General features: G+C 44.1%; 1 protein-coding gene across 2 annotated transcripts in view; it reads right to left on the bottom strand.

Annotated features, from left to right (window-relative positions):
• The window catches only part of PIK3C3 (phosphatidylinositol 3-kinase catalytic subunit type 3), a 145,502-nt gene that overhangs the window by 31,551 nt on the left and 89,749 nt on the right, over positions 1-24,202 (bottom strand). For both annotated transcript variants that reach the window (XM_066602623.1, XM_066602624.1), the window contains one exon: positions 9,624-9,714. In XM_066602623.1, coding sequence (XP_066458720.1) covers positions 9,624-9,714 — 91 coding nt within the window. The remainder of the gene's footprint in view (positions 1-9,623; positions 9,715-24,202) is intronic.

The following is a 24,202-nucleotide window of genomic DNA, read 5'->3' on the forward strand; positions in this document are numbered from 1 at the left end:
TAACGGCAACATGATTGCAGCACAAATGACTATTGACAAAAAGCAAACAGCCGGAATAAATTCATTTTACCGGTCAATCCAAATAGATCTTTAGCCAATTTGAGTTTGCTGAAATATCTATAGATTTCTTGTTTAAAGCTTACAGAAAAGAAAAATCAATGTTGGAGCTGAAAACAGTTGCTTAGTACCCCAACAAGACCCCGTATTATCTTGTTAAAGGACTCTGAATATGAGCGTCACTCAGTTTGTAAGGGAGGCGGAGGAGAGGGCTTGTTGTCTTTTTAGCATTTCAATAAAGCAAAAAAAAAAAAAACACTGAAAATCACATTACAACCCTGAAAAATTGCACATTGCTTAAGCTAATAGCATGACAATCCAGCAGGCCGGGGGGCGCCATTTATATGCTATATTTCACAGACAGCCCAAAGCATATGGCATAACAGCGAACTGCACTCTGGAAGGAGGAGGTCTTGTGACTAAGTGATTGATCTTCTTGGGTCATTAAGTAATACTAAAAACCACACAAGGTCAGGCGTTCACTGATCACCAAGATCCTACAATACCGCAATGTCATTATATAAGAGATCTCTTATTAGATAGATATTCTACATACCACCCTGTTAATTGGAGTTTTCAAAGTTATTGAAACATTTCGAAGAGGGCAGGAAAGTGTTAAAAAAAACCCACTAAAAGTATCTTTAGGGCATATGCAGGTGGGCTTTTTTTCCTACCTGGACTGATCGAGTAAGAAAAATTGAGACATGCCCTATTCTTGTCTGATTTTCAGATAATAGCATATGTCAACGTGCAGCAGATTGGACAAAACACGGACAGGATGTCCAATGCAAGTTATGCCCGAAAATCTGTGGCCCAACTTTCAAATTGCATAGGCATAGTTTGCCCAACACTTGCCCAGTGTAAAGCCTTATGCCCACAGCCGGGTTGGATTTAGACTGCCAGGGCACCAGGTCTGATTCCTCTGCAAGATTTTGCAGTGACCCATACTCACCTGTCCGGATCCGCCGCAAGTGTCCCGGCCCGCGAGCCTGCAGGCATGCACAGTGCAGGGCATAATGCACCATCAATGACGCGGATCCACGGCGAATTGCCGTGGGATGGATGGCTTCCATTAACTGCAAGGGAAGCCGCCCGTGTGGTTTCTCGCACAAAATACAGCATGCTGCGATTCTTCCCCGCGAGCGAGAAATCCCAGTTGATTTCCGCTCGTGGAGGAATCTTAACATGGCATGCTATGGATGGATATTGCAGTGGAATTTGCTGTGGGTGTCTGGCCGCAAATTCCACAGTTATAATCCTCGGCTGGCGCCAGGCCGCGAATGCCGCAGCGATAATCCGTCCGTGGGCACTGGGCCAAAATAGGCCTTAAATTGTACGAAAAACCATGGACAACGTTTATGTGCAACCTTCAAAATTCAGGGTGGGTGAGCATAGTGCGGAGGTACGGTACATATCATCCTGTTATATTATACAAGAAGTATTATGGGCGGTGGTATTCATAGATCATTTACAAAATGCATCATACATCATTTCATTCATTACAAACAGTTAGTTCTACCCAGTCAGTGGAGAGATTGAGTCCTGACATCGCCTGCCCTACACAATGCCGTAAGCAGGAGCTTAGAGTCACACAAACCAAGAAGACAAATCATCAGCTGCTGTTAAAGAAACTCCGGTCACAATGCACAAACATATCTTGCCTGCAGCAAACATGCGTGTACACCGGTGAGAGATTTGTACTGCAGAAAGGCAGCAAATGACCTTATACAAAAGACGTCTCCGAAGGACCAAGCAATACTACCTGATGAGCAGTTATGTTCTTGTACATAGGAGGCAGTATTATAGTAGTTATATACTTGTACATAGGGGGCAGTGTTCTAGTAGTTATATTCTTGTACATAGGAAGCAGTATTATAGTAGTTATATTATTGTACATAGGAGGTAGTATTATAGTAGTTATATTCTTGTACATAGGGAGCAGTATTATAGTAGTTATATTCTTGTACATAGGAGTAGTATTATAGTAGTTAGACTCTTGTACATAGGAGGCAGTATTATAGTAGTTATATTATTGTACATAGGAGCAGTATTATAGTAGTTATATTCTTGTACATACGGGCAGTATTATAGCAGTTATATTCTTGTACATAGGAGCAGTATTATAGTAGTTATATTGTACATAGAGGGCAGTATTATAGTAGTTATATTCTTGTACATAGGAAGCATCATTATAGTAGTTATATTCTTGTACATAGGGGCAGTATTATAGTAGTTATATTCTTGTACATAGGGAGCAGTATTATAGTAGTTATATTCTTGTACATAGGAGGCAGTATTATAGTAGTTATATTCTTGTACATAGCGGGCAGTATTATAGTAGTTATATTCTTGTACATAGGAAGCATCATTATAGTAGTTATATTCTTGTACATAGGGGCAGTATTATAGTAGTTATATTCTTGTACATAGGGAGCAGTATTATAGTAGTTATATTCTTGTACATAGGAGGCAGTATTATAGTAGTTATATTCTTGTACATAGCGGGCAGTATTATAGTAGTTATATTCTTGTACATAGGAAGCATCATTATAGTAGTTATATTCTTGTACATAGGGGCAGTATTATAGTAGTTATATTCTTGTACATACGGGCAGTATTATAGCAGTTATATTCTTGTACATAGGAGCAGTATTATAGTAGTTATATTCTTGTACATAGGGGACAGTATTATAGTAGTTATATTCTTGTACATAGGGGGGCCGTATTATAGTAGTTATATTCTTATACATAGGGGACAGTATTATAGCAGTTATATTCTTGTACATAGGAGACAGTATTATAGTAGTTATATTCTTGTACATAGTGGGCAGTATTATAGTAGTTATATTCTTGTACATAGGAGGCAGTATTATAGTAGTTATATCCTTGTACATAGGGGCAGTATCATAGTAGTTCTATTCTTGTACATAGGGGCCAGTATTCTTATACATAGGAGGCAGTATTATAGTAGTTATATTTTTGTGCATAGGTGGCAGTATTATAGTAGTTATATTCTTGTATATAGGAGGCAGTATTGTAGTAGTTATATTCTTGTACATAGGGGGAAGTATTATAGTAGTTCTATTCTTGTACATAGGAGCAGTATTAGGAGTTATATTCTTGTACATAGGGAGCAGTATTACAGTAGTAATGACAACCCTTTCTCTTGGTATTTTTGTAAAAAGTGGCTACCATAAATCAATAAAATATGACAAATAAATTGCAGATTACCAGATTTTATTACATCTTAGAACATATGAGTTATGCATCGTCCTTTTGCGAGTTATTTATGGTGTGTACTGTGCTGGGTTATGGAAGCCGATGCATGTACAGGTAATCAGAGGTAAACTCATCTTGAGATGCACTGCGGGAACTGAGTCATCGCTTGGCTCCTAATAAATCTGCACTCATTTGCACCTCTACTTGAAAGTGACGGCCGCAGTGTGTGGGAACGGTGTTCCTCTTAAGAGGTTTGTGTCTGCTCTTCCAGAAAGTGAGGAAGATTTGAGGTGTCTGATTTTTCCGTTGCATCCATAATATCACTCTCTGAAAGGTTGCATTATCATAGAGTATTTACTTTACATTTAGTTTGCATGTAGGAAAAGCTCCCAACATACATACTAAACATGTTCATAGGTGTCACTAAGTCTTTTTGACCTCCGTGTAGTTGGTATACGTTGATATGCCACAAAGGGGAAGGGGGGGGGGAGAAATACGTCCACAACGTTTGTTAGTCTATCATAAGGAAAGGCCATCTATGTTTAGGTTCTGGAAAACTTTATAATAACCAGTTCAGTTTTTTTTTACATTTACATTAATTTGTGTTTTTAATACTCCTATTCCTAAAATATCTGCTTGCTGTCAGTTAATGCAAACATTCTTGATTATATACATTACAACACAATCTCACAAGTGCATGCAGGGCTAGGTAGATGTAGGTTTGTGGGTCTCTGGACGTAAACAGCAAGGTTTCCATTTATTGACAGGAAGCAGGTATCTTATTACCGAAGTATTTATTTAAGTTTTTGGGGGATTGCATTGTTAGCACACCTTGTTATGGCCAAAAGAAGATGGTACAATGTTTCTACAGCGCCACCTATTGGAAGGAAGTATGCCTTCAAGTCAAATCTAGAATCTTCTCCAGAACTATGTTCAGATTGTAGAGGCATTGTTCCATCTTCCCATTTGCATATTTCCCAGAGAAGCATGCATGGCCTTGTAAGTCTGATGCAAATGGGAAGATGGAACAATGCCTCTACAGTCTGTCTGTACATGGTTATCTTTTCCTTCTGGAGAAGAGTCTGGCTTTGGCTTATATTCCCAGTCATTGTTGAAAGGCTTCTTAAAAGGTGTGATATGGACTTCCAGGAATGGTGCCTTCCAATAGATGGTGATGCAGAGGCATTCTTCAAGCTTTCCTTTTAGACATTTCCTAGAGGAGCATGCTTGGGCTTATAAGACTCTTTACACCTTTTAGGTACTCTCCCCTAAGGAGAAACCATACCCTTCTTGTTATGGCCAAATACATTTTCCTTTAAAGAATCCAGTTTCCAGTAACAATTTTTCTGAGCAAGGTCAACAGAATTTAATCTCTCTTACTTATTATGGAAGTCAATTTGAGAGGACTTTGGTTTTAGTGCCTTTAGACCAAGTGTGCACAACCTTTTCTGGTCCAAGTGCCACAGTATCATAATGAACCACTTCCAGGAGCTGCAATAAAACTTCAAGGTTACGAAAGGGTCAAAAGTTTATTCCAAAAATGTCTGCTATAAGGGCCAATCAGCACTCCAGAGAGAAGACCATACATGTTGTAATGGAATGTAAATCAACTAAGTAAAATGCCTATTGCAAATATTTGCCTTTTCTACTAACACACGCTGCCTCTTTAAATGCTGGCTAACTACTTGCTCTCCCACCGTATTCCTAACAGTTTTCCCCAAGATGGTGCATTCTTCATCCAAGAATTTCAAGATAAGGATGTCAACACTTGGAGGAAGAGACTCATACAAGAGAATCGCCAATCAGCTACAGATTCGTACTTCATGATGTATTTACTATGCAGACTTTCTATAAAACCCAATGCAGCTTGATTAGAATAAAGAAGTTTCATTTAGCTGAACAGTAGGTGTCAGTGTGATTCTTCCGTGCATGCACAGGCCTCAGGCCTAGACCTTCTAATCAGGAAGGGGGCAGATATTCATTAGGTATATTAGTGCCAATCTATAACAATGTAATGTGGCTCTTTGCTGTAGATTATGGGTTCTGTGATAACCCTCTCATATTTAACATCCTCATCATGGAGGTTAATTTTGATGATTGAATTAATGTAGTTCCTAAGAATGAAACAAAGACTAGTATTCTCCACACAATGTGTACAAATTTCTGTAGCTTGGGAAACAAGCTCTGAGTTATTGGCCATTATACTGAGGGATAATTTAGAACGTCTTTCTATGCCAAAGATATGGTTAAAGGATTGTAATGAGTGGGAAATAGCCATACCTGGGTACACATTACACAGAAAAGACAGTAGAAAAAAGGGAGCAGTGGAGTAGCTATTTATGTCAAGGATGGTCTTAAATCAATGGTGATTCTAATATCGCAGATTAGAGAGACACGCATGCATAGATGGTCATTTCTAAATCCTATACTCCTTTCTAGAGTGATAAACAGGGGTAAAAAACGCATTTACTGATGTACGGGGGACCCAGAGATTGCTACGCAGAGCACCATTAGTACCTACTGCTCCTGCTCCTGAGCTGTGTCTTTCTTGTTCTCTCTGACATTGAAAGTACATGTAAGCAGCTACATACAGACAAGCATATCTGTGCCCAGATAGTTGATGGCCACACAGAATGGTATTGTGGGCCGTATGTGGCCACTGGCCCACAGGTTATGCACCCTTGCACTATAGAAATGGTCAAAACAAATTTGAATGAGCTCACCCACATTGGACCATATGCTAGAACCTTAAAAGCATGGTGCAAGGAGGGAAACTGCTTCAGCCATGGGTGGATCCAATTACAAAAAACACAAAATTTCTTCCAGCACCCTTATAAAATTAAAAACAAAAACTTTTTTTTTCTTGGAGCATCCGGTACTGGTGCATCTTGTCTCCACCAGCAGAAGGGATTAAGACCAAGTGCAAACCCCCAACTACGCTTGCAACTGGGGATTGGCTGGGCTGGAGAATGGGTGGAGGCAAAGTGCACGACCCCAAATTTTGATTGGCTGCACTGTAGTCCCCAGTGCTGCGCTCACACCGCTACCTTGCCGGCGTTAGACACCGGCGACGAAGGCGACGTGCATATAGCGGCAGAAGACAGCGGCTGACTGACTGCGGGACAGTGAGAGCGGAGTCGGGAGCAGAGGGGAGACTGAGCGCCTGCCTGTGCACAGACACATGGCAGCCCACCACATTGACTGACAGCAGGGCTGCAAACAGATGCGAGGCCGGCATCCTTATAAACCTCTCTATGGTGGGAGAAAAGTAAAAGGGGGGATGCTTCGCTCTTTTTTACTTTTCTGCTTCCATGGAGAAGTTTTAAAGGATGCTACAATAAAGAGATATGTTTAAAATTACATATGAGTGCTTGAAGAAATTGCGTTTTGGAATCACACTATACACAGGGGTGGATTTTAATCCCTTGACATTTAACATATTATGATAACTTATATCTCAGGAATCCTATTTCAGTGTATGTGAAATCACAAAGCAATGCTCCGTTCTTCAGATATTGATTCTTCTGTCCTCTGGTTTTTTAACTGCTTCTTGTCAGGAAAACGGACCATGTTGAAGAGAAAGCTGAAGCTAGAGCGTTTATACTTTTTTCATTTAAAGCTGATGGCTGGGATTTCAGGAACGCCTGAGCACTAGCTTTCAACCTGGCCACCAACTACCGCTATGCTCGGCCTTTTGGAATTCAGTATCTTATGGGCGAGTGCGTTGTTTTTTGATTTCGAAGACCTTGAAATAGGATTCCTCAGATGGGAATACCCCATTTAAATTTCCAGTATTGTAGTACACTGTATTTGCCACAATGTGCCAGTGATAGTAACATTTGCCAAAGTTGAGGATCAGAACAATTTTGAATAGAAGAACTTTGGTGGTCATAACTTCTGGTTCAGCAAACAGTAATATGCGATTTTGGTGTAACGGGGCAACAACTAATATGGCTGCCATTATGGTTCCCAGCAGGAGTAAATCACTCAGCTTTTTAAAACTCCTGAATGGAAAATCTACCTGGCAACACAATGACATCATGTAGCTCTATGCGAGTAGACAGATTTGTAAGACTTGCCATTCTGGAAAAGCTGGCCAACGACCCCCGTGAGAGCTCCGAGACCTTGCAACTGCTGCTCACCTACTGCTATGAGATATGGTTTTAATTTTGGAGTAGAATGATCTGTATAACCCTCTCCAAGGAATGAAGGCTTCCCACTGGATCATTCTAGTAAGCCGCACCTTAGATCAAAGCTCCGTGATAAATCGGCACCGATGTGTGAGTTAAGTGCAATGCTAAATGGAACAGAGTGTAATATTCTACGGGGGAGTATCAAGTGTTCTTCATTTCGCGACACATGTGGCAAGGATAAAATATGGCTCCTTGGCTGCTGCAGTGGGATAAATATTTGGGAACCGTAATATTGCCCTGTAATGTTCTCCTTCCATCTTCCTAATGTCTGATGTTTCCCATTGTAATCCTGGGCACGGAGCGGCTCCTTACGACGCCGTGTTCTTGATTACTGGATTTTATTCACAGCTATGTAAAGTGTCTACCCTGACTCCTAATAATCTGTTTACTGAAATGAAAGGCTTCTGTTCTGGCCCCATTATTAATAGAGTCATGAACTCTCTTTTCAAGCGTAGATTAAACACTGAGCTGCAGGAAAGCGGCTGCATGTGTAAGCGGCAGGTGCCGAGCAGCGTAACAAGGCAGCCTCATAATAAGATATGTTCTCGGTCGCTGAGCAGAGGACTTCTGCTTTAAGGGATCCTGCTATAATGTGGCTTCAACTGTGCAAAGCTGGCTACAAGAAGGTCAAATGACTTGAGTCCTGGCTTTATTACAGTCACCTGTCCTATGTTATTTGCAGAAGTGTAGCTGAACATTTACCGATGCACAACTCAGGGCTCACTGCACACGTGTGAGGGCAACTAGCTACATACTATGGAGGTCGGCAACTCTATATTTAAGACTACAAATCCAGGCGAACCTAAGGGCTCAATCTCGAGGGGCACAAACCCAAGTCTCAACGGGCCAACTTCATGTCAGACTCAAGGGGGCAATTTAAGAACTACAAATACACCCAAGGGTGCAATTTAACGTAAACCTTCATGTGTCCAACTTTATTGGGTGCGTCTCTCCTATATTAAGTGTTCAAAGTAGTGCATCCCAGTACACAGCTGCACATATTTGAGGGCAACTTACTATATACTTTGGGGATCAATTCACTACATACCTTGGTGGCAACTGAAGAGAATTACCAATCAATGCACAACTAAGGGTGTAACTTTACATTGCCCCCATGAGGTTTATGTTATGAAAGGGAGGCGGCCACGCACCGTTAAAGCTCAAGGCGGCCACGCACCGTTAAAGCTCAAGGCGGCCACGCAATGCATTCAGTATCAAGGGCTACTAATCAATGCACATCCAAGGGTGCAATGTAGCGCAAACCTTGATCTGCCCCACATTGAGTTGCATCTGTCAGGTGAGGTAAGATCGTGTGAAACTAGAGGGGGTCATCTACACACCTGAAGGCAGTCACTACACATAATATGGCGCAATTCACTGTATACCTAGGAAAAAGGGGGCAATTCAAAACATATCGAGGACTACAAAGCAATGCACACCTACGGGTTTAACTTAACGTAAGCCTCAGAGGGACAAAAGCAATGTTAAGTAAGGTGTACATCAAGTTTTCCCTTAAGCTGGTTGTTAACATACACCTCAAGGAGGGCAAACTCTGCTTACTCTAAACTGTCTGCAATGCGGGCAGTGATACATGTAGTCTTCAGTAATATAATACTTGGAATAAGGGTCAGCAGATAAACCACTATGTCCCTATGCTTGGCATATATGCTGGGAAAAGCTCCTAGCACATTTGCCAGAAGTATCGCATAGTGCACCATTCACCTGACAGAGGCCAAAAGGATGTCCTATGATCTCCATCAGGTCGGTTTACGTTGGTATACCTTTTTTTTCCCCTTACTGTATGAAAAATTGTAATTGGCTACGCTTTTCTATGCAGGGCCATCTCATAAAATAACATACTTTCTCATTGGCTTTTGGTGAATCAAAGTGAATATTTTTTGCCCATTGTAGCCTCAATAGATCAGACAAATCTATTTGCCCCAATGAAAAACGTTTCACCATTTTTCAATATCCGAGAAAAGTGCCATCTTTAAAGAAGCCTACCAGCTGGATCTCCACAGGAAGAATCACTACCTTTCATAAGGCTTGACACTAGACTTGTAAAAACCAATACCTGCTGTCAGGTGTGGAATCATTTGTCGAAAAGAAAGCGGAAAAAGCAGTGAAGAGCTTTACTCCATCTGCATCATTTACCTTTTTAACGGTCTTGTCTGGCTCTAAAGCAATGTCTGGTATGTTGGCATCAACCATCAGGGAGAAGAGATTTAGGATCAAGTTAGAATACCTAAAAAGATGAAAGAAAAACAAACAAAAAACAAATTAAAATAAAATAAACCCATGACAATCAAGTGATTATTTACTGTGCCAATGACAAGTATTTACCCCTGGACTTTGAAGTTTCTTTTAGTACCAACATGGCATGATTGACTCATGATGGGAACTGTCCAGCTGCCAAAATCATTCCTGGCCATTTGGGCAGAAATTCCCCAAAGCTGGAGTTTATCCCTCAGCACTGACCTACTAAATATAAGTGATATAATAGGATCTCTATAGCCCCAGAGCTGCCACCATTATTGGGAAATCCATATTCTGGTCACTGCTAAGCAAACACTGCAGCCAGAAAATACACTGCTCCCCAAAAAACTAAGAGAGAACACTTATGCATCACAGTATAGTCACCTATCCTTCGGGTAGATCAACCTGTGCAGATCGGAAGCAAAAGTGATTGTGAATCAATTTCACCTGGCTGGGTGCTAATGAAAGTACAACGGGAGAATTGAAGAGTCGTCAAAAGACCCCAAAAAAGGGAATGGAGACGATAACCCCTTCCTCCTTGACTGACTCTTCTCCAGTTCTGTATTTTGCTGGTGTCCTTGTCATTATTTGTAGCATGAGTTGCTACCTGCAGCCTAATCAGGTGGTATAGATAGTCCTGCTCCTCTAGAATGGCACATCCTTATGTGCCATCACAAGGTTTGCCGTGCCTGTCAACACAGTCTCAGAAGCATGGATACCAGGACACTGGCTGTTACAAGAGTAGAGCTGGTAGGGTCGTAGAAGGACATCAACATAGCACCAGGACCAATATCTGCTCATCAGAAGGCCTAGAAATTGTGTTCTAGCAGGATACTGATCTTCATATGACTTCATGGAGGCCCGATGTCCTATAGTGGGACCTGTGTTTACAGCACTATGCAGTTTAATTAGCATTCACCAGAGAACAGAATATGTAGGTCTACCATTGGCAACACATTCTCTTCACACATGAGAACAGGTTCACACTGAGCACATATGACAGTCTGGAAATGCCATGGTGAATAGTATGCGATGAAAGATTTAAGTCTCAGCTTCATTTTTTAGAACAGTGTATTAAATTGAGGATTCCCAAGTGAACAATGACCATGGCAAACCAAGTTGAGATTTTTTGGACTTTAGCGTCCCCTAGAGTGAGGGCCTCTTAACTTGTTAATGATAGCCTATTAAAAGTACGGATTCACTGTCACTCAACGTCAGAGCATTCTCGTGGGTGGAGATGAGAGTATCACCTTCCCTTTCTACTATAGCTCTCCGCATTCACTTACAAAGAATTATCTTCGCGCAAACCCATCTAATGAACACAGATAACACCTTTAATTACACACCGGGGAGTAGAAGAAAGCTTGAAGACTGCAGTCATATGAAGGACAGGCAGCAGCTCCCGGGAGATCTACAGGTCACCAGGCAGAGGATGTGCTAATTGTATCAGAGGAAAAGCAGAGATACAGTTTCCAAAAAAAAAAAAAATCGAAGCCGATTGAGTTACTTTGCTACTTATCTAGGAATGACGTGGTGATCGATGAAAAGTTCCCTCGAATGACACCAGAAGGTACCACATATCAAAAGACAACGTACATATACATGAGAAAAGGGTGAAGAAAGATGTAGATGTGAGGAGCATAGAGGAAGATATAGGAGGACAGAAAGAAGATTCTGTAGCTATTCAGGAGGGAAGGGTGGAGAAATATGTACATATATAGGAGAGGAAGGTGTAGACATCCAGGAGGGAAGAATAAAAAGCAGAAGAGACGGGGTGGAAGAGAAGATGTGCAAATACAGGAAGAAATGGTCAAGGAAAAGAAGTACAGTAGATAGAGAGGAGGGAAGGATGGAGGAAGATGTGGATATGGGGGTGGGGGATGATGTAGATATACAAGAGATGGGATAGAAGGAGTTGTAGATCTTGTAAGGTTTGAGCTCAGGATTGTCTTTGCTAGGGTCAAACTACAGTACGCCTTTCATCCAACATGAAGCAGAGCAGGTTTCTTCCAACACTTAAATCAAGTTTATTAGTAAGGGTGTGAGTAAAACAAAACAAAAAGCAATACAGGAGCCAAATTAAATCCTTGCCTGCCTGGCAATTACTGCACAGAGTCTATCCCCCTGTATTAGCTGGCAAGCTTCTCCCTGTCTGCGAAGTGTATTTTTAAGCTACCTTCCAGAACTCACAGTTCAGATTTACAGGGACTGTTCCACTGCTAGCAGTTTTGCTGTGCAAAGCAGACAGTACATTGCTTGCAATACCAAGACGGGCCCGCTGCACAGAGTCCCATTCACTTCAATATCAGTCCGGACCACTGTGCAATGTATATAGTAGTCTACTTCTTATAGCAAATCAGCTAGAAGTGGGCCAACCCCTTCAAGTCTCACACAGACAGGCTTTCTGTGTCCCTAGGTAGAGAAGCTACTGTTCTAGCTGCTCCTAAATATCCACACACTGTATATTCAGTCAGCAGGTGAGCCTTTCCCTGCTACTCCACATAAGAGAAACATGTGTGATATAGATTTCCCCTCTACAACCAAAACTGGATGACTGTCACAATATACAGGGGGGGGGAGGATGGAAGAGAAGATGTACCTACCTATACAGGAGGGGGGAAGGATGGAAGAGAAGATGTACCTACCTATACAGGAGGGGGGGGGGGGGAGAAGGATGGAAGAGAAGATGTACCTACCTATACAAGAGGGGGGGGGGGGGGGGGAGAAGGATGGAAGAGAAGATGTACCTACCTATACAAGAGGGGGGAAGGATGGAAGAGAAAATGTACCTACCTATACAGGAGGGGGGGGGGGGGGAGAAGGATGGAAGAGAAGATGTACCTACCTATACAAGAGGGGGGGGGGGGAAGGATGGAAGAGAAGATGTACCTACCTATACAAGAGGGGGGGGGGGAAGGATGGAAGAGAAGATGTACCTACCTATACAGGAGGGGGGGGGGGGGAAGGATGGAAGAGAAGATGTACCTACCTATACAGGAGGGGGGGGGGGAGGATGGAAGAGAAGATGTACCTACCTATACAGGAGGGGGGGGGGAGGATGGAAGAGAAGATGTACCTACCTATACAGGAGGGGGGGGGGATGGAAGAGAAGATGTACCTACCTATACAGGAGGGGGGGGGGGGAGGATGGAAGAGAAGATGTACCTACCTATACAGGAGGGGGGAAGGATGGAAGAGAAGATGTACCTACCTATACAGGAGGGGGGGGGATGGAAGAGAAGATGTACCTACCTATACAGGAGGGGGGGGGAGGATGGAAGAGAAGATGTACCTACCTATACAAGAGGGGGGAAGGATGGAAGAGAAAATGTACCTACCTATACAAGAGGGGGGAAGGATGGAAGAGAAAATGTACCTACCTATACAGGAGGGGGGGGGGGAGAAGGATGGAAGAGAAGATGTACCTACCTATACAAGAGGGGGGGGGGAGGATGGAAGAGAAGATGTACCTACCTATACAAGAGGGGGGGGGGGGGAAGGATGGAAGAGAAGATGTACCTACCTATACAGGAGGGGGGGGGGGAGGATGGAAGAGAAGATGTACCTACCTATACAGGAGGGGGGGGGGATGGAAGAGAAGATGTACCTACCTATACAGGAGGGGGGGGGGGAGGATGGAAGAGAAGATGTACCTACCTATACAGGAGGGGGGGGGGGAAGGATGGAAGAGAAGATGTACCTACCTATACAGGAGGGGGGGGGGAAGGATGGAAGAGAAGATGTACCTACCTATACAGGAGGGGGGGGGGGAAGGATGGAAGAGAAGATGTACCTACCTATACAGGAGGGGGGGGGGGGGGAGGATGGAAGAGAAGATGTACCTACCTATACAGGAGGGGGGGGGGGGAGGATGGAAGAGAAGATGTACCTACCTATACAGGAGGGGGGGGAAGGATGGAAGAGAAGATGTACCTACCTATACAGGAGGGGGGGGGGGAGAAGGATGGAAGAGAAGATGTACCTACCTATACAAGAGGGGGGAAGGATGGAAGAGAAAATGTACCTACCTATACAGGAGGGGGGGGGGGGAGAAGGATGGAAGAGAAGATGTACCTACCTATACAAGAGGGGGGGGGGGGAGGATGGAAGAGAAGATGTACCTACCTATACAAGAGGGGGGGGGGGGAAGGATGGAAGAGAAGACGTACCTACCTATACAGGAGGGGGGAGGATGGAAGAGAAGACGTACCTACCTATACAGGAGGGGGGGGGGGGGAAGGATGGAAGAGAAGACGTACCTACCTATACAGGAGGGGGGGGGGGATGGAAGAGAAGACGTACCTACATATACAGGAGGGGGGGGGGGGGAGGATGGAAGAGAAGACGTACCTACCTATACAGGAGGGGGGGGGATGGAAGAGAAGACGTACCTACCTATACAGGAGGGGGGGGAGGGATGGAAGAGAAGATGAACCTACCTATACAGGAGGGGGGGGGAGGAAGGATGGAAGAGAAGATGTACCTACCTATACAGGAGAGGGGGAAGGATGGAAGAGAAGATGTACCTACCTATACAGGAGGGGGGGGGGGAGGATGGAAGAGAAGATGTATCTACCTATACAGGAGGGGGGGGGGGGGAGGATGGAAGAGAAGACGTACCTACCTATACAGGAGGGGGGGGAGGATGGAAGAGAAGATGTACCTACCTATACAGGAGGGGGGGGGGGAGGATGGAAGAGAAGACGTACCTACCTATACAGGAGGGGGGGGGGGGAGGGATGGAAGAGAAGATGTACCTACCTATACAGGAGGGGGGGGAGGAAGGATGGAAGAGAAGATGTACCTACCTATACAGGAGGGGGGGGGAGGAAGGATGGAAGAGAAGATGTACCTACCTATACAGGAGGGGGGGAAGGATGGAAGAGAAGATGTACCTACCTATACAGGAGGGGGGGGGGGATGGAAGAGAAGATGTACCTACCTATACAGGAGGGGGGGGGGGAGGATGGAAGAGAAGATGTACCTACCTATACAGGAGGTAGGAAGGATGGAAGAGAAGATGTACCTACCTATACAGGAGGGGAGGATGAAGGAGAAGATGTACCTATACAGGAGGCGAGGAAGAAGGGAGATCTATTTATTATAAGGAGGCAGGTCTCATCCTTTAACAGTCCTGACAAGATGACTGAATTTTAGCTAAAATTAGTGTCTTCACCTGCACACAACCGTTTTGGGTTTTTCCCCTTGTTAATGCAGAGCAGGTTACTGCTTGACTGAGTGAAAGGCCTTTTATGTGGGTTGAGGGAAATGTGTTTCTCCTTGTGGACACTGTCTGCCTATAATACTTCCTACGCCAACTTCCCAAAGCTCCCTGCAGAAACAAAAGGACGTCTCATATGGAAAAAGACGGAAATACATGGATGAGTGGGGAGAGACCGAGGAAGGAAGAGGTGCAGACACAGGGAGTGGAGAGAGACCGAGGAAGAGGTGCAGACACAGGGAGTGGGGAGAGACCGAGGAAGAGGTGCAGACACAGGGAGTGGGGAGAGACCGAGGAAGAGGTGCAGACACAGGGAGTGGGGAGAGACCGAGGAAGAGGTGCAGACACAGGGAGTGGGGAGAGACCGAGGAAGAGGTGCAGACACAGGGAGTGGGGAGAGACCGAGGAAGAGGTGCAGACACAGGGAGTGGGGAGAGACCGAGGAAGAGGTGCAGACACAGGGAGTGGGGAGAGACCGAGGAAGAGGTGCAGACACAGGGAGTGGGGAGAGACCGAGGAAGAGGTGCAGACACAGGGAGTGGGGAGAGACCGAGGAAGAGGTGCAGACACAGGGAGTGGGGAGAGACCGAGGAAGAGGTGCAGACACAGGGAGTGGGGAGAGACCGAGGAAGAGGTGCAGACACAGGGAGTGGGGAGAGACCGAGGAAGAGGTGCAGACACAGGGAGTGGGGAGAGACCGAGGAAGAGGTGCAGACACAGGGAGTGGGGAGAGACCGAGGAAGAGGTGCAGACACAGGGAGTGGGGAGAGACCGAGGAAGAGGTGCATACGCAGGGAGTGGGGAGAGACCGAGGAAGAGGTGCATACGCAGGGAGTGGGGAGAGACCGAGGAAGAGGTGCATACACAAGGAGTGGGGAGAGACCGAGGAAGAGGTGCATACACAAGGAGTGGGGAGAGACCGAGGAAGAGGTGCATACACAAGGAGTGGGGAGAGACCGAGGAAGAGGTGCATACACAAGGAGTGGGGAGAGACCGAGGAAGAGGTGCATACACAAGGAGTGGGGAGAGACCGAGGAAGAGGTGCATACACAAGGAGTGGGGAGAGACCGAGGAAGAGGTGCATACACAAGGAGTGGGGAGAGACCGAGGAAGAGGTGCATACACAAGGAGTGGGGAGAGACCGAGGAAGAGGTGCATACACAAGGAGTGGGGAGAGACCGAGGAAGAGGTACATACACAAGAAGGGGAGGACAGAAGAATATGTGACTATACAAGGAGGAAAGCGTGGAGGAAGATTTAGGCATACAGGACCAAAGAATGGAAGAAGATGTAGTGTTGATATATGGATGAGGAAAAGTAGATCCTGGGAAAAAATTTTCAACATCACAAAAAAAATGAAAGAATTCTTTTTTGTATACAAAAAATGTCACGCACATCGGACCGCCAACAATATTTTCTATCTGTCTTTCCAGATTCCCACTGGGTCTGTATCAAAGCCTTTTCTAACTCAAAAACCCGAACTTTAATTCAGAGATGTCTGTAGAAATTACGCGGTATTATGTGTTTTCAGAGTTTCCTCAGCAACCTAAAGCTTCAGAGAATTTACACAATCTTTACCTAATCTCTTTCATTATAAAACTGTTTAAGAACTTTGTATCTGGAGAGGATCTGTCGCTCAAAACTTTTCTTCTTTTAAATAGTGACTGATTAAGATTCTAAGGGAAGTGCGGAGGAGACAACGGATCCCTTCACAGCTCCTGCACTGTTGTGTAAAGTATCATTTTTAAGGGCCTCTCTGGGCAAAACTGAAAAATCTCCCTAGAAATACTGTAGACATCCGTTCTTCAACCATCCCACCACCATGATCCAAGCCATATGTATTTGGGGGTAATTCTCTTTGGTGTTCTGGAGAGAGCGTGACATGTTCTAAAACTGTGGAAAATTCAAAAAGTTGTAACTGAAGACGTGTAAATTCTAAGACATAAATGACTGAATCACAGGTTCAGCAAGTGAAAGACATACAAACATTTGTGTTACAGGAGGACTATAGCGGTAGAGTGCAAGTACCAGAAATGGAAATGAAGATGAAAAGAGCAACATTACATTAAAAGATGCAGCAGAGCTACGTGGGTACGATGCCAGAGGAGAGTTAACCACGCGAAACATGGCAGAGTTTTCGATTGCCACAGAGCTGAGCTCATCATAGGTGACAGAGCAAAAAGGGATTAAGCTTGTCAAGTGCCACAGAACAAAGTTTTTTGGATTGTCCTATAGTCTAAGCTCAGGCCTGTGGCAGAGCAAACAGCGACTACCTTTGCCAAGTGCCACAGAGCGGCATTAGTCAGGTGCGACAAGACTGAGTTTGTTGATACCATTTTAAGACTATGGAGAAATAAAAAGGTTGCTTTTTTAACATCAAGTTTATGCTATCACTGCTTCTAACTTCAAGACTGAGTTTGCTGATAGTCACCCTTAGGTTACAGAGCTAACGGAGTGACTATGGTAAGCTCAGACCTGTGACTATCAACCAACTCTGTCCCGTCGCACCTGACTAATGCCGCGCTATGGCACTTGGCAAACAGTCACTGTTCGCTCTGTTGCATGTGGCAAGTTCAGCCCGGTGGTATCTGACTTACTAAGTCACAGTGCAGAGTTCCCACGTGCCACAGGGCCGGGTTCCCACGTGCCACAGGGCCGGGTTCCCACGTGCCACAGGGCCGGGTTCCCACGTGCCACAGGGCCGGGTTCCCACGTGCCACAGGGCCGAGTTCCCACGTGCCACAGGGCCGAACTTGCCACATGCAACATGCGATTAAGTGTGCCAGGTGCAACACGGCTTGGTTCGACAGGTGAAACAAGACTAAGTTCATTGATCACCACAGGGCTGAGTTAAGCGATTGTGATGCCAAGCTTGCCATATGTGACTAAGTTTGCCAGATACCACACGGCTGAGCTTACCATACACAACAGCTTACTAGGTACCACAGCATTAAGTTTGCAGGTGGGACAGAGCTAACAATGATAACGTTTACAAGGTGCCATAGGGCAAAATTCAGGCTATATTGTCAACTTTACCAGGTGTGACCATGCTGAATTTGGTGCAATTCATGCTGGTACAACCATGTTTTTCTTTTCCTCGTAGTAGTTTATCTCCCCCCCTACTTAAATACTATGTAAAACCGAAACATTAAGACAAATTCAGCTCTGCTACATCTGACCAAACACTCAAAATGTTGATGTCTCACCGAGAAGTCCAAAGAACTTGGACATTAGAATTCTAAGACAGGACTCGGCATCGGGCCACGGTAAAGGATATTAATTATGAAGTTAATTAAAGTATGAAGTGTTATTGCCTCTTATCGGTTGTATCATCTAGTATGTTTAAAAGGGCAGGAAGCTAATTATTTCACTACGAGTCCTGTAATTACACAACGATAAAACAAGTGCAGGGAAATGAGCTTTCAATTACACAGGGAAGTTTTTTTTTTTCTTTCGATAGTTCTCATTAGAATTTATTGCTGAGCTGCCATTTTTTTCCACTCACCTGCCTTGTAAAATATAATTAGGGTCGTGTATCAATAGCGTTATATGTATAGCACAGCTTATGAAATGCCACAGAAAATGGATGAGGTTGCGATGGATAGTCAAGTGCACCTCGTTTAGAGTTACAAATATCACGCTATTGCCTCCCACTCAGGGTCTGAGTATCGCCACATCTGTTATAAACTGCATGTTTAATGTACTTTTCTTATAGTCACACACGTTAAAATTTGTTTGTTCTTCATAGGCTCCTAAGTGTCTTGATGGACAGCATGAGGCCTAAATTCAAAAAAAGAGGGAAAAGCCAGGACATCAAGGGCTGCAGAGACCTTGAAAAAGTTTGTGGCCCAAAAAACAACAGAAAAAAAAAAAAAGATGGAAATAACCAGTGCATCAAGGTGTCAAAAACCATCCAACAGCGTGAGGCCTGAATTCTAGTATTGTGGGACAGAGCCAGAGGTTAGTACTGCAGACGGAGTTCCATTCACTTCAATAGCAATCAGCCTGCAGTACCTACCTGGGCCACTGCACGATGTATGCAGCCCATCTACTTTCTGTAGCAAATCAACTAGAAGTGGGACTCCTCCTAAAAAGGGTTATTCCGATAAGTGGTCACCTATCCAATGGATGGGCGATAGTCTTCTAATCTTAGGGGCCTGACGATCACTAGAACAGCAGTCCTGTGTCACTCTGAAATTGCCAATGAATAGAACGGCTGCATGGATAAGCACTTATCCATCTCTGGCGATCCCATTGAAATGAATGAAGTGCTGTCTGAGCATGCACACTACCAGTCTATTTATTGCCAATCTCACAGGGATGAATTAGGTCCAAGATAGCAGATCCCCTTGTTTGCTCTTCTACCTTTTGGAAGATAAAGTTGTCAGCAAGAGCGGATAAGAATTTGTTGGATCCATTACTTTTACCTGAGAGAGATTCCCAACAAATGTCTGGATAGTTAAAGAAGCATGACAGTGATTATGGGAGATTTTAAGAGCTTGGCCATGTGATGTAGAAAGGGTTCGTCAATATCTTCTGCTTGTCCAGGTGGCCTATAGTAAATGCCTACAATGGTGTCCTCTGTTCTCTCCTTGTATTCTTACCCAAACAGAACTACCATGCTCTGAAGTGGAGATGAAGGTTTTGCTAACATACAACACAATATCTCCTCCCCTTTTTTGGTCTGTTTCTTATAAATAAGTTGTATCCTTCAAGCCTTGTATTCCAATCATGTGTATCATTCCACCAAGTTTCCGTGATGCCTATGACATCATATTTCTCTTCCTGTTAGGAGCTCCAATTTTCCTTATTTCCCACGCTCTGTGCCTTTGTGTAGAAGCATAGTACTACTGCAGCCAGTTCCAGCTTTCAGCCAGTGCCTACTGACCAACCCGTTGTCTTTACTCCAGTCCTATTGTCAACAGTATCCAGTTGCCTTCTGGATACTATTCTGGAGACTGCGACCTGGGAAATCCCTGCAGCGAAGTCCACATTCCTGTATAGGGGTTAAAGGGTGAAAACTGGAGATAGCTTAGGCTCTGTGCCATATTCTACCATGCACTAAACTGGTAGAGGCTATACAGGATCTAGAACCTTGCAACGAAAATCTTAATCCTCTTTCGCTATAGATTCAAGAGACACAATGCAAGCGATTTTCCATCAACTTCCAACATGGTCATCACTGCTAGACTAGCCAAGACCAGGATTTTACTGCCAATCAGAGGGATTTTCCCATTCAGCGATGTGGAGAATATACAAAGAATAGTGTGATCGAGGAATAATATCCAAGTTAAAAGGGGATCCGATGGACGTAAACGCCTCATTGCTGAAAGGGATCAGAGGGGCATGTTAAGAATCATTCAAAGCATGCAGTGCAGAGTCAAGCAAACTACAGCCAATTACAACACTGGTGCTCCAACTACTGTGTCTGAATGCACTATTTTTCCATAGCACCAATGGGCTGTAACAGCACACGACCAGTTCCAGCATCGATGCTGTCTATTTGAAACAGAAGAGCAAAAGCTCCAATGGGCAACCAAACACAAAACTATCACCGGGCAGTGGAAACACACTGCCTGGTCAGGTGAATCTAGATTCATCTTGTACCAGGCTGATGGGAGGTCACAATTCGGTGCACACAAACTAGATCGAAGAACCCCTTCTGTCAGTACCACCATCTAACTTTTGGCAACTACAAGAAGCCTCTTGTCCGTATGGGCCAATATCCCTGCAGAACAGTTTCAACACCTAGTGGAATCTACATTATGACAAACCTCTGTGGTTCCAGAGGCCATAAAAGGTCCAACGCTCTACTAGATAGGTCCCTCTCATGCACTGGTCATTAAGGGTACATCCAAGCGGTATTACAGCATATAGACATCAATTTAATGAAAGAATTATCCTAAAATATGTTTAGATTCAACTAGGATCCAGTCTTAGGAAAAAAAAAATTATATAATATATATATATATATATATATATATATATATATATATATATATATATATATATATATATATATATATATATATATATATATATATATATATATATATATATATATATATATATATATATATATATATATAGGGTTCTCTGACGGGGGTTACTAGAAGTGTAAAGGACAGAAATGTGGTGCGTATAAATCTACTGTCAAAACAAACTCATCCTGACCTCACCAAAACCCCATGATAGTAAGTCATTTATCAACTGATACAAACCATGTGGCCTACTCGATCACTCGTGACCTGTGTAATGTGCTTACGTGGGGTGAATGACAAGGACAATAATACCCGAATCACTGAACACCTGCCCGATACAGAAAATAAACACATTCATTCCCCCGGTGAGTCAAAGCATAGGGGAAGTGGATGGCTCCAGATCTTTTGCTTTGAAAGAGAGTTAATAGGCCCCAAAAAGGTGGAAACGGGAAGAGAAGTCTACGAAACAGAGAAGCTTTTTGGATTTTAAATCTAGACACCAGATTCTAAAATGGGTTAAATGGCTGCTTGTCTGAGGAAACCCGCGGTAACAAAAAAGGGCAAAATGTAGTTTGTTTTTTTAAACAATCAAGTGCCTAGGAGGAGTTGTTTGGGATTGAATTAAACTGTGTGATTGTAACGTTGATATAAATAAAGGATTACAATATCAGAGGAAAAGGATAATTTATTGCAGAAAACTGAAAAGATGAAGGGAGGCTCTAGTACCTCATTGTACCGCCTCTAGCTTGGATACAAGATCTGATACCGGGGCATGGAGGCTCTAGGTACCCTGTTGTACCACCTCTAGCTTGGATACAAGATGTGATACGGGCAGGCATGGAGGCTCTCGTACCCTGTTTTACTGCCTCTAGCTTGGATACAAGTTGTGATACAGGTGGGCATGGAAGCTCTCGTACCCTGTTTTACTGCCTCTAGCTTGGCTACAAGTTGTGATACAGGTGGGCATGGAGGCTCTCGTACCCTGTTTTACTGCCTCTAGCTTGGCTACAAGTTGTGATACAGGTGGGCATGGAGGCTCTAGTACCCTGTTTTACTGCCTCTAGCTTAGAGGCAAAATGCAATACAAGCGGGCATGGAGGCTCTAGTACCCTGCTGTACTGCCTCTAGCTTGGATACAAGATGTGATATGGGCGGGCATGGACGCTCTAGTACCCTATTGTACTACCTCTAGCTTGGATACAAGATGTGATACAGATGGGCATGGAAGCTCTAACATGTTGGGCTGCCTCTAGCTTGGATTTAAAATGCGATACAGGCAGGCATGGAGGCTCTAGTACCTCATTGTACCGCCTCTAGCTTGGATACAAGATGTGATACAGGTGGGCATGGAGGCTCTAGTACCTCATTGTACCGCCTCTAGCTTGGCTACAAGATATGATACAGGTGGGCATTGAGGCTCTAGTACCCTGTTGTACCGCCTCTAGCTTGGATACAAGATATGATACAGGTGGGCATCGGGGCTCCAGTACCGTTTTACTGCCTCTAGCTTGGATACAAGTTTTGATACAGGTGGGCATGGAGGCTCTAGTAGCCTGTTTTACTGCCTCTAGCTTGGAGGCAAAATGCAATACAGGCGGGCATGGAGGCTCTAGTACCCTGCTGTACTGCCTCTAGCTTGGATACAAGATGTGATTTGGGTGGGCATGGACGCTCTAGTACCCTATTGTACTACCTCTAGCTTGGATACAAGATGTGATATGGGCGGGCATGAAGGCTCTAGTACCCTTTTGTACCGCCTCTAGAGTGGATACAAGTTGTAATACAGACCAGCAGGCAGGCTCTAGTACCCTGATGGGCAGCCTCTAGCTTGGATGCAAGATGTGATAAGGGCGGGCATGGAGGCATACATGTTCTGTATGGTATCGTGCGGCATATCACCCAACATTTGCTGTAACAGTTGGCATCCCAGATGTTTCCATACATGTTCTATTGGCAATAAATCTGGTGACCAGGCATCCCACGGAAGTGTTACAATGTAGTGGGGACATTCCTGTGACCCCCTTGTGTGTGCGCGGGCATTATCCTGCTGCCTCTTGGAAGCCGCTATGAGAGGAACACGTGGCTACAGGACGTCCTGAACATATCGCTGAGCTGTCATTGTCCCTCATACCACTACGGTACTAGGGGTGACCGACTGTTGTATGCGATGGCCTCCCAGACCCTCACACCAGCAGTGGGGAAAGTATGTCACTTCATAGCAGTCCAGTTTTGTTGTTCACAGCACCATTGCACACTGAGGCGACAGTGGGTGGATGCCAAAGGATGGCTATGCCACAATATTATTTTACTATCTTAAGCGATTTCTATTTGAATATTAATTGTTTTATCAGTCTGACACAATGATATTTTTATTGTACCAGCCACTTTTGCATAACCAAATATGGCACCATGAGCAATTCTTTTTACATACAGAATGGTTTATTCATGTTCTATTTGATGCAACATGCAGTTTTACTTATTGCTATTACTTACCTATTTAGGTTCTATTTTTTTTATTGTAATTTAACTGTAATTCTTGTTTTATTCAATTTTTATTCTTTCTGTTGTTGCTACTACTCCTATGACTTTGCATATCCTTTATGTATTAGTCCCACCTAGCTTGACTGAAGAAAGGGTTCTCCCCGAAAAGCGTATCCTACACTGTTTAAAATATACTTAACATAAGAGAAGTTGGATAATACATCCTACCATCTTTTCTGGAGAGTTGCGCCCACCTACCAGTCTTTTTTTCCTATAGCTCTTCACACATCTGCCGTGCCCACCTCTGGTGGGTTCTCCTTGTTGGTGGCATCTTCACAGCCCTTCCTAAGGCATTATTGGTCTCTAGACAATCATCTGGGACCAAACTCTCTGATACCATCAGGTTTGCTCCAACCCTTTCCTTCTCTGCTCCAGAGAAGGGATTGAGGTACTCAAGCCTAGGTCTCCATACGTTATCAGTGCCCAAACAAACCCAGATTCGTTGGTGAAGACAACAAAGTTCAATTCCGTAGCAGTACAATTTTGGCATTCACAACACCAGCGCAAACTGAGGCGATGGCGAATGTCAAAGGCAGTACATGTAATGGGCGCTGGAAGACCAAATGTCCTTCATACAAGCACTTGGAAATGGTTCTGACAGACACAGGGGCCTGTGACTATGTTGCCACATGTCTTTGGATGGCAGAAGGCAAAACAGTTAGGAGCTGCTCGTGCTTGTCCGATTATCCTTTCTACTAGTTGTTTGTCGAGGGGATCCTGAGCCTGGTCACCTT

Source organism: Eleutherodactylus coqui, chromosome 5 (genome assembly GCF_035609145.1).
Source record: "Eleutherodactylus coqui strain aEleCoq1 chromosome 5, aEleCoq1.hap1, whole genome shotgun sequence".
Lineage (NCBI taxonomy): Eukaryota > Metazoa > Chordata > Amphibia > Anura > Eleutherodactylidae > Eleutherodactylus > Eleutherodactylus coqui.